The sequence below is a fragment of the Phocoena sinus genome, chromosome 3 (genome assembly GCF_008692025.1).
Source record: "Phocoena sinus isolate mPhoSin1 chromosome 3, mPhoSin1.pri, whole genome shotgun sequence".
Lineage (NCBI taxonomy): Eukaryota > Metazoa > Chordata > Mammalia > Artiodactyla > Phocoenidae > Phocoena > Phocoena sinus.
Genome location: NC_045765.1, coordinates 166,529,867 through 166,541,936, shown reverse-complemented (window position 1 = coordinate 166,541,936; position 12,070 = coordinate 166,529,867). Strand labels below are relative to the sequence as shown.

General features: G+C 44.0%; 1 protein-coding gene across 3 annotated transcripts in view; it reads right to left on the bottom strand.

The window, feature by feature from the left end:
• Positions 1-12,070, bottom strand: part of SEMA5A (semaphorin 5A) — a 477,269-nt gene that overhangs the window by 67,507 nt on the left and 397,692 nt on the right. For all 3 annotated transcript variants that reach the window (XM_032627865.1, XM_032627867.1, XM_032627866.1), the window contains 2 exons: positions 7,021-7,202; positions 1,340-1,483 (listed from right to left, as the gene is read on the bottom strand). In XM_032627865.1, the coding sequence (XP_032483756.1) occupies positions 1,340-1,483; positions 7,021-7,202 (326 nt within the window). The remainder of the gene's footprint in view (positions 1-1,339; positions 1,484-7,020; positions 7,203-12,070) is intronic.

Genomic DNA, 12,070 nt, shown 5'->3' with positions numbered 1-12,070 from the left:
TCGCACAGATGAAGGCGACTTTGCCTGAATGGGCTCTATTACGTGACAACGTATAGCATTTTACAACTTCCAACCAATTTAAATCTTATAACCCTGGGAAATAGCAGGGAGACAACTTCCCCATAATCGACGTTCTCACTTATCAACTGGCGTCAGATTGGAAATGACAAGCTTATGCAAGTCTGTCACTGGGGGCTACTACAAAAGCGACCAACCCTGCTTTGTAAAAGTCATCCTTCATTTTTCTCTCTGAGTCAAAAGAACAAAGTCTTAATTAGTGATTTAGGAACACAGTGAAGAAAGAAAAAAAAAATGATTCCAGTTAATTTCAGGTTGTGGTAAGTATTTAGCAGAGAATTATCTATACACTAAGTCTGTGGTTTTGTCTATATAAATATTAATCACATAGCAAATAACTGCATACAGTATTTTACTGAGGCTCCCACTGAACCCATTTCACTGGCTATAAGCCTTACTACATTTTAATTAAAAAGTACTGAAAGCCAGCTTGCTTCTCATGGATCAATAGGATAAGTTTATGTGATATGGGGAGTAAGAATCCTGAAAGTGATGTGAAATTCACCTACTTGGATTTTCTCCCATAAACGAGAATGTACTTTAAATATGCAAGAAAGAGTCAATTATGACAACTGTAGATTTTATGAGGCCAAAACCAAATGTCTGAGTCTATAGAAAGCAACAAACTGTTAAATGCGAGACTGAACTCAAATGTCCCTATGAAGTGTGGAAAGCTTAAAATACACGTGGAAAAGGATCCCCCCTTCTGGGTTGTCCTGCAGCTTCACTGAGGGTACCTGTTAATAGACAAGTGCATAGTTGTAAATATAACCAAAATACTGACTATGTTCTCACCTACATGCCAGTGCTTCATTTAGTTGTGATGGAAAACTTACCTCATCCGAGCAATACCATCTGGACCCAGGACCAGCTCAGGCCCTATTCAGGATTGGAGGTTTGAGACTTGAATTCAATTCTAGTTGAATTCTAACAAGAACAATCATTCTCCAGCAGACCCATAGGCTTAGTCTCTGGGGAGCCCAGCACAGAGATGCCCACTGTCCTTGCATCTCCAGTCCCTTGGAAACTGCTCAGCTGAATGAACTGTGCAGGCTCCATGGCGGCCCAATGATGCTGTCAACCCCAAGCTTTGGTCAAAATTAAAGAATGCCAGAAAAAGAGGAGGGTCATCCAGCTCAACAGAAAGGGATGCCACAGATAAGCTGAGCCGGATCCAAAACTGAAGCTGCAGGGGAACCGACCACACTGGGATGACAGTAAGCGCGAGGATGGCGATGCCGGGAGCAGAGAGGGTACATACCTTTCCTCGCGGTTCTGTCCCACACACACCCGGCCCCCGTGTCGCGGAGTAGGGTTGCTGCAGGACCTCTGGCGCACCTGGAAGCCGATCCCGCAGGTGGTGCTGCAGGGAGACCACAAGGTCCAGGGGGTCCAGCCTCCACTCCTGGGGGAGGAAGCCACGGGGTCATTGGGTCCAACTGGCTCGGAGCCCAACCTCTGTCTGCACCCGCCCCCAAATTCACACGTTCCCGACACGGACCACTGACTGTGGGCTGTGAAGGAAAAGCCCGCAAAGAGCCATGGGAATAAAGGTCCTATCACAGGAACCTCAGTCACTGTGAGGTTTTCTTCCCCACGTATCTGATTTTAGAATCAAAATAGAAAATCTGAGAGTCAAGTTTTAGCAATATTAGGAACAATTAAGAAAGTTTAGTTATGAAAACATTAAACTAATGAAAAATAATGTTATTTCACTGAAAAGCAGTTAGAGATGAATCCCTGAAACCTGAGAGCTTATGAATTTAGTTGACTTGTACCATGTCAGTTATCATCTATGAAAACTGCACATTTGAACAAAATACTCATCTAAATGTTTATTTTAAAAATCTGTTCACATCAGTGAAAATCAGTAACTTTCTCGATGGCATTCACATTGATAAAGAGCACCGTAATGTGCCAGGTTTTAAAACAAGCTTTATTAAAAATGAAGAATGGGTATTTTAAATTCAGATTCTTGGCTATTTTCTTGCAATTTGACAAAGACATAGTATATAAATAGGAAGTGCAAATTGCATATATCTTTATTTATGTTGTTATACATATAAAATAAGGTAGATATATTAAAAATGTAAAATAAAAGAAAATGAACCACTTTTATAAAAGTGGTTTACAAAATAAACTGCTACTAGCAGCTAGAGAAAATTTTTGTTCGATATTGTATTTTTTCCTTAACATGACTGCATGTAGAATATTTATAATTTAAATATATCCCTTAGCAGTTTGTCCCTGCTATTTAAAAACAAGCTATAGGAATAAATAAAAAATATTTTTAAGTATTAAAATATCTGTTAAATCCAGAGTCCAAACTCCCACACAGATGGTTTACTGCATGTAGAATTTTTTTTATTTCTCTAATTGCATATGTGTTTCTAAATAGCTGTTACTCTCATCTATAGGATTTATAGTTCCACTGAAAAAAATCAACTCACATGAATTCTTATTTTACTTTATATGTTCCTTTAAAAGCGTGGCGGTCCACAGCTCAAGGTACAAACAACAAATTACGTATGTAACTTCTAACACAATTTCAAATGCAAGTTCCTCTGAGAAAATACTTAGTGTATTTCATATTTCCCTACTTTATCTTCTGAAACTTAAAAATAATCTCAATAAAATATAAATGATACCTCGATATGCAATACAATAACAAAGCTGCTTTGTGATCATTTAACCAAAATAACACAAAATAAGACAGACTTCCCAATTTGCTTCTAAAAGTAATTAGTATCTTATACGTCATTACCTACACAATTTTAAAAAGTATCCAAGTAATTCATTGAATTACATGCAAAAATAGCAATTTCAACATGAATAAAATGACATTTTTACTTTCAAAGTTTCTTTATATATGAAAAAAATGGTTAGATAATGCAGGAAACACTGCTTCCAAAATTGTTTGGAAATTCTTAATTTCCTAAACCTTTTAACAAACGTGACATCTGATGATATAGTCTACTTACAATCTATGGAACCTGCTGTATACAGGGAGGTAGGTAAATTGAAGTGTTTGTAAATAATAGGAGTATAATACCTGAGGGAATAAATGAATATACTGTCCATGAGTGTGACTATTCTATGGAGCTGGGTTTGCACAACTTAGAAACGCTGCTTTGCGGCAGACGTAGTAGCAGGCAACCGAAGAAGTAAGCATATATCAGCAGATGGATCATTTTTGTGATGAAGTCAGTCCAAAACAATCCACTTATGCATTTAAAACATCACTAAAGCAGGTTCGTTTATTTGAATTTTAGTCTTGAAATAACCACTAATTGTATCACGGCTCTGCTTAGTGAATGACATTCCACAGCTAGAACCAGAGCCGAGGAGGTATCGATAAACAAGTCACAGTAAGGCCTGTGATAGTCCTTGTTTTCCATGAAACAATATAAAAAAGAATATTACTCATTGACTATAATCTTCCAACAGTAACAGTTCTATGGCTTTTATAAAGTTTCTGCCAGGCATCGTGGAAACCAACTTAGCTTTATAGAAATAATGCAGTGCATAATGCAAGGTTGATATGTTGTAGTTTTCTGTAATAACACAAATAATGTAATCTCTGTAGCCCTGATGGGCTCCTTTCAACTTTGTGCAGTGATCTGAGCTGGCCTATGGAAAAGGTGAGCAGAGGGCAAAATCCGCCCTTGTGGCTTGCCTTTCCTTATCTGACGGACCTTCTCCTCTTGGGCAGGCAGAGCCCTCACGCCCTGGGTTCCCGTATGGTGTGGTCACCCAACGTGCTTTTCAGTGTTAGTGATGTCACAGACTCACAGACAACTCGCCCAGAGGTCTCTGCATTCTAAATAGGCTCCTGGAGAGAAGATAACACTTAATAAAAATATCCTACATGAAGTGAAGCAGAAGAGTTCGGAGACTGATCCAAGAAGCTTTCCTGGTGCTTGCTTTTTAAAATTTTTTATCTTTTTTATTGAAGTGTAATCTACTTCCAATGTTGTGTTAGTTTCAGGTGTCCTGGTGCTTGTTTTAAAATATGAAATGTTGCTGTGGTCACAGTGCTATAGGTGATGCAGGGAAGGGAGGACCAAATTGAGTATAGTTGTAAAAGAAAAATCAAACAAACAACAACAAAACGATATACAAAGGAGACAGGAAACCTACTCCACGGATCACACTGTTTGAACCATTCTCCGGGTTACCCAGCAGCAGATGTTAGCTGAGCTGGGACGTTCGGAGCACAGCTGTGTGATTAAGGACTTGGCTTCTATCTCCCAGCTACTGGGAGATAGTGTGCAGTAGTGGACGCTGTGGTCTGCCTTTCTCCAGATGCTGAGGGTGTTGGTGGTTACGACTCTCAGGTGAGAGGATCTAACAGCATCAAAGAGCTGCCAGCTCTGGAGCTTCCTGTGCGACCAGCTGAGGTCTTTGTGCGGCCTGCAGCCCAGCTCTGCCCAGCTTCCTGCTCCCCTCCCCCACCCCAGCTGCAGATGCTCAGAGCCCTCTGCAGTTTCATTCCCGCACACAGACGATCTCGCTGTCACTGATTCTCTGGACCAACCCAGGATGGACACAGGTTTTGCTCCTAGAGAAAAGTCCCCTAAGAAGGTATAGGTAAGGACTTCCCTGGTGGTCCACTGGTCAAGACTCTGCGCTTCCAATGCAGGGGCTGCGGGTTTCATCCCTGGCCGGGGAACTAAGGTCCCACCTATATGTATGTAGAACTGAATCACTTTGCTGTACACCTGAAACTAACGCAACATTGTAAATCAACTATATTTCAATAAAAAATTTTAAAAACAGAAGGTATAGGTAACAAACGTTGAAAGTTGCAGACTTATTGTATTTAGATGACAAAGTCCTGTCAAGGCTTCAAGGCTTCCTTGACGTTCTACCTTTCTGCTTAGCTAGTTACAATTCTCTCTCTCTCTCTCTGTTCCTCCCTCCCGCCCCAGGAATTAGAATTCAGAAGTGACATACACATTCCTGTGTTCATTTTAATTATAAAATTAAACCAGATTTTCCTGATTGATAGGAAGTCTGACTTGACCCTGGTTTGATAATAAAGTCTGGCTTAGCTAATTACCTTATATTGTGGGTTCATTTCCATAAATTGAATGCCTTTAATCTGCGGCTCCAAGATAGTGAGAAAACAAATTTAAATGATGTGATACAATAAAAGTGTTTAATCAAAGATATTATATTTGCAAAATGTATTGAACTAGCAATATTTTGAATTTCCCAACAGTTTCTGAGTATAGTGGATTAAACAACTACAATGATAAATAAAGAAGAACAGGTTTAATTTAGCATCATTAGATCAGTCTCTGTAAAGACTTTTGGATGTACTTTGCACAAATTGAGGAAGCACTTGACGTTGCTGACTGAGCCAAAAAATATGGGTTTGTAAGTTAGGTGGTTTCCAGTTTTTTGCTTCCAACAAAATTGAGGCCAACATAGACAGGTTATCAACTGGTAAAGGGCATTAAAAACAATCTCTGATGTTAGATTACCATACTTTGGGCAGACAGCTTCAAAGGAATATGTAGACTAGGAGTCCCCTGCTGCTAAAACAAAAAGCATTTGCTGCCAACCGGCCAAATCCACTTGCTCCATTGTCTCTTTCCTTTGACAGCATCAGTGGCTTCCAATGGTTAGAAGCAAGTGAGCGGAATGGGCCGTCTCTCCAGACCCTGCCCTGAGGTGGTTCATAAGAAAGAAGGCAAATCTCAGATAGAATCTGGTGACACACACGAAACTGTGACATGGCCTGATTTTGTAAATGATGGAGTCCCAGCTTCCTATCCCTCAGGCATGCTGAAATGTACACTCATGAGAGAGTCACATGAAGCAGATGTGATGCTGCTGACAGCAGACAGCTTCTCTAGCCAGCTTTCTACTCAGAGCGGGGAAAGGTATCCTACTCCATTATCAGGGCAGACGCTACCCCCCAATCCACGCAAGGACAGAGATGCATGCACGGTGTATCAGCTCATGTATTCTTGGACACACCCCTTAATTCATCAACCCAAATTTATCCCTAACAGCCCATATACCAGTAAGTGACGCTCTCATGCACACTTGGAAAGCAATACGCACTGTTAGAAGCGGGCTCCTCTACAGTGTGAGCACCAGTGTAGGACAGTTTCGGTAGTTTCAGAAGCGGCCCCTAGAGTGATATTCCTGAATCTGTAAAGGACGGATCTAGGGTAGCGACTAAAGTTCCCGTGATGTAGCTGCGATGGGACAGCTGTCACTCACAATGTTTGTACTTGGACAGTGTGGTTTCTGGGCGCGGTGGTCTTCATAGCAAGTTTCTCACCTGCCCCCTAAAAGAATGGTGATAAACTAGATACCTCTCAACTACTTGTAAGTTGGCATCGAATTTTTTTTTCGTCAAAAGCTTCAGAAGTTGCAAAGGTATAATTTCTGTTACATCACTATTTAAATGTGTGAGGGAATTTAAATGCCACAGTGATTTGATAGCCACCTTCCCATTTAAAAACTTGCTGAGCAGGGTCTAATTAAACATTCAGAAATTTTATGCTTTTCCTTCTTCTAACATCCTGCACTCTCAAAATACTTTCCCTCATCTAACAATGAACACATGAATAGGTTTAGATTTGTCTCAACATATAAACAGGCTTAAATCTAATTGGTAATTGTTTAAATTGAAGTACAGTTGATTTACAATATCGTGTTAGTTTCAGGTGCCCGGTACAATGGCTCAGTTACACATACATATGTATATTATATATATGAATATGTATATATGTATATTACACACCTAATCTGTAATTTTAAATCTACTCTCATAGATCACGTCATTTTTAAGTGGTAAGTGTCCCTGTCTTTTTCTGACATTTCTCTTGAAGAGGGAAGGCACGTATTAGAAGTGATTTCCTAAATTCCTCTGCAGGCTGAGCTCACACGTGAGTTTAAGCCCGAGTGTTGCGAGGGACACACCTGGAACAGTTAGCGATCTCCATGCGGGGGCCCTCGCACTGCCAGCCGCCGCACTGGGGGGCCGGGCTGTCGCAGGAGCGGGTCCGGCAGAGGCAGGATCCCACGGTGCTGCCGTCGGTGTGCGTGCATGGCGTCCACGCTGACCACGCGCCGAAGTGCCCATCCACGGTGAGATTCCTCATCTAGGAAGCAGATACAAATGTGGATGTCAGAAAGGGTCAAGGCTGCAAACATAATAGGGAAAAAATGAAAGGTCTCCCACAAGACCATCAGAACTCATCTGGCATATTTCATATTACGATTAAAAAGAGAGGAACAGAGATGTATTTTGAAGTAAAGCTGCAGAGGTCATCGGTGGAGACAGTGATGGAGGAGAGGGAGGGGAAAAAAGAGGCAGAGGGGAGGAGGGGGCAGAAGAAAAGAGGGATAAGAAGGATATGGTTCTATCTGCCTCCCTCAAGGAGGAGGGGGAGATGTAACGACTTGTCAATCAAGCGATACTAGGCTTGTTCACTCATGTGAGAAACCCAAGGAACAAGAAGAATTGGAGTAAAGAATCACATCTGTACTACTCTGTTGCATTTTTATGTACCTTAAAATAATGCAAGATTGGTCAGCTAGCATTATGTAAGACCTGGCCTCAAAAGTCACCTCAAACTGACAACATTTAATTGATAACGTATTAAAAGAGTGTGTATTAAGCAACCGGAACCTACTAGTTGTAAGGCGCATCCCCGTCAAACCCGTCCTATATCCACCCTCCAAGAGTTTGTAAGCTGGCCAGGAGGAGCTGGACCGCTCATCATTACTACAAGTAAATCCAGTGATGGAGCTCTGAGCAGGGGCTGTGGGCGGAGAAGGGGCTCTCGGCAAACTCGCAGGATCCGGAAGGACGGTTAGGAGGCTGCGCTGCGCCCTGAAGCATGAGAGAGGCGCCAGGTGACGGAGTCGTCCGGGGCCGCCGAGGGGAGCAGCCTGAGCGATGACAGAGGGGAATGATGCTGCTGTGTGCTATTGAGGGCAAGCAGGCTCTAATGTCGCTGGGACGCGAGCAGGTGGTCCAGAGGAAGCAAAACGGAGAGCTGAGCTAGGAGCCACGGCAGGGTCTGAACAGAGGGCCCGGATGCTCTGTGATGTGTACGTTCTGAGGGCCTCCAGGGAGCGTGGAAGGCAGGGGCCTCTCTGGCGGGCACCCCGGCCCATGGTGACTAGCTCCAGTGCAGGTGGAAGACCGCACGATGTCACCGTAAATCTGACCAGGGAATTTTCTCAGGAGCTAGAGTGTCCTCCAGATTTGAGAGTCTTGGGACCCAGCCTTCAGATCACCCAGACCCCAAAAAGGAATCTCCCCTCTGAAAAGGGACAGAAGAAGGCCTAAAGTCCAAACCTCCTAAATTTAACATGGGGCCTTATGCATTTCTTAGAAAATATGACAAACGAAGAGAAGGGATCACAAGTAAGTTACGTGCTTTCACGTTACTCCCTGCTGCCCCACCTTCTCGCCCAAATGGTCCCACCCTGGATGATTCTGGGGGATTAAAGACTCATCATTCACGCAGGAGAGGACTCCACAGAGGAGACAGTTAATTTCTCTGGGGCAAACTCTACCTGCACGACACAGTTTCAGAACAAAGCTGACACCATATTTTGTGTGTGAAAATCCAAGTGAGCTTTACCTCTGCTCTGTATCCAAATACAACAGGAAAGAGTAAACGTTAAGCATGTTCATCTCCTCTGACCTGGCTGGTTGCCCATCTCCAGCTGCCACAGTTATGACTCTACCCCTCTTGTTTCTTATCGATACTCCAAGACTGTACACTCCCACTAACCACACCTGGCTATTTCTGTAAGAAGCAGGGACAACAGGGAAAGGATGAAACTGCATGATCCTCTGGATTCAGAGTGATTCACCGGATCCCACCCAGAGTGAGGCGATGTACAAAGGCAGATTTTTCCTAAGAGGAAAATATCCCCATTTCTTAGGTCCTGTAACCTCCCCCGTCCCACCAGGATAAGAATACCGCTCCTACCATACGGTGACCTCAGTGTTTTCTTGGAGAACAGACCCCTGCGTTCGAGGGGGTTCACACCACGAATTTCTCCCTGAATTTGTTGTTAAAGCAGCAAAGGCCCTGCCACTTGAGAGTTTCAGGATTCCTCCTCCATCCTTTAACAGCCCTCTTGCTGCCTCTGGCCGAAAGGGCTCTCGTACAGGTAGAAAAGGGATCAGCAGATGCTCGCACTGGTGTTGACCATGCTCACAAGTCCAAACACCTGCCCGCTATGTAAGTGTGGCTATGACTGTTCTCACGGTAAAAGCATGAAGCCCTTGCTCATGGAGCCAGCATCAGTAATAACAGGGATCACACAGCATATTTGTATAATATCTACACAGTATAGGTCCATATTATTTTGACTGATCGTGATCATTACTATTACTTTGTGAATGTGCTCTGAGTCTGGGGAGCCCCCCTCTGCTGCTCTGCCTCAGGGTGCCGTGCGGGGCTGGGCAGGGGGGCTGACGCACCAGCTACCTGTGCTATGGGGGTGGGGGAGGCGGGGGGGGGGCGGGGCCGGGGGACCATCCGTCCCTAGTAAAGAGGGGTGATGAGACTTTCTATCCTTGGGCTGTGCTCGGAGGCTAAGGAAAACGGCACCTGAGTACTTGTCAAGTGGTTGGCACAGGGACTACTGTCTAGTTAAGGGCCGACCAGAGGTAAAAGCGTTGCATGGATCACACAGAAATGATGCTGAGTTCCATTTTGATTTCACAAATGCAAATATGGTTCTATCTGCCTCCCTCAAGGCATCAGACAAGACCCAGATCTGGGCCACAAGGAAGCCAGTTCCCTAGTCTTCCCCATCTGCTTCTGGCATGTAGGTGATGGCTGGAAGGGGAAATTGGGGACAAGAATTCTTACAGTGGGATAAAAAGGAGAAGGGGGGCTTCTACTACTGCTTGACACAGTTTCACATTGAAAACATTTCACAACTTTTATTCAATTTCCTGGTAGGCTTGGGCCATTGGCTGGCTTTGTACAGGATATGAGGGACTCCTTACTGAGCGGGTTATGGGTGGACAGATAAACTGTGGAAAGGGGGGATTATCAGAGCCCAGGACTGGACTGTGCTTCCAAGGTGCTGCTCTGCGTGTGATGTAGGGGTACACAGTTGTGCCTGTTACACCCCAAACACACACACAAACATATATGTCACAGCTCATGGAAAATCGTGCAAAAACCTAAGGCGCTTAAAAGTGAATTTTTAAAGCAACATGAAAAACCAATCAAAAGAGAATATCACCATCCATGTAGTTTATCACATCATGTTGATCTAAAATTTTACATCAAAAACGTCCTCCTTCTCTGAAGGCCTGCTGTGCTGTAGACTAGACTCCAACCCAGCCCAGAAGGAGCCAGAAGCCTCTAGAAGGTTTGCTGGAGGTTCAGGCAAAGGGAGCCCACGAGTTACAGAGTACAAAATATCACAGCTTCATGGTACCAGTGAGGTTTCAGAGGTGAAGATCCAAGTCTTAAGCACATGCATTTATGATGGTCCTGGCAAGATTGTGGAATGAACGTGATGAGGGCAACCTGGGCAGAGGTGTGGGTGGGGTTAAGGGAACCATCAAGGGATGCGGAAGCCGCAGGGAGCAGAAACACGGGGAGCTACAACCGTGCTCATCCCGCCGGCCTGCTGGGGAGAGGGGAGGACAGGTTATGGGGGCCTGAGGGAAGAACAGAGCCTGGGAAGGGGCTGCCTGACAGGGGCTGTGATGTGGCATGAAGCCCTGGCCAAAGCTGCAGGCTGAGCTGAAGGAGGGCAGGAAGGAGGACCCCAGCCTCATTCCCCTGCCCGTGGTGCACACTGGCCAGACCCAAGACAACAAGAAAGCCTGGGAGGAGAGAGAGAACAGTCTGGAAGTGGGGAAGCTCAGGCCCTTGGGGCAGGGGTGGGGAGGGGATGTGGACTGACTAGCACAGACCAGCATCACCATCACCAGAGGCTCTCTGAGACTTCCGGTTCCTTCCATTTGCTTCCTTGTCTGTGATGGTGAGAAGGGTCATGTAGGTCAGGGAAGTCCTTGTGATTTTTGAATATCTACGAATCCCCCCAATACTGATTAGAAACTTTTGTAGGGGCAGGTGATTTGGGGACCTGCAAAGATGGGTTAATTCTCTTAAATCCCCCTTGGCTTCCGTTTCCTTGTCTAAAATGCAAAGGAAACAGCACAGAGATTGTTAGGATCTCTATAACTACAAGAGATCATGAATATACAAAACTCGAAGATTTGTGAAGTCGGGGGGAAATACAATATGATGGTGATGAACAAATAAAGATGGAAGCAGCAATCATTCGGAATGTTGGAAGAGGACATTTTATGACGGAAAAATATGTAGAAACTGGCAAACTAAAAGAATAAGTCAGTGACTTGCAGAAAGGGGCCTGCAGGGCCGTGAGTTGAGTGCCAGCTGAGGTGGCCTTTGTAGAAGCTAAGCTTATCAGTGAGGTGAGGCACTGCACTGAGTGACTGACAGGTATTATCTCACTGCATCTTCACAGCATCCCTAGAGCGTACATCTCACTTTATAGATAGGAAAACTGAAGTCCAGGTGTCACTCAATTAGCTCAAAGTCACCCTGGTTGTAAAAGACCCAAGACTCAGTCTAAACAAGCTTAATCCAGAGCCTGTGATCTCAGCCATTTCATTGGGTCATGTGATTCTTAGAACTTTCTTTGATGAGACTCATGGAAATCAGCTTCATGCACTTTTACCACCAGTTGTGTAACAGCAAAGTTCCCTTCACCTAGGAAATAATGGACTTCCAAGAGCTGGCTAGATCCAACTTTTTTTAACAAGCATAATCCTTAATCCCACTTTTGATTTATTCATGTTCAATTCATTAATTCCCAACTGATGAAGGATGTAGATGCATTTGATGAGCATAGAGGTCCCTGGAGCATGTCTTTAGGTTCTTACTGTTCTCCAACTGCCATGTTCTTATGACTAAATTGAAGTCTTATATTTTCTATTTGGATATTTTTTCAG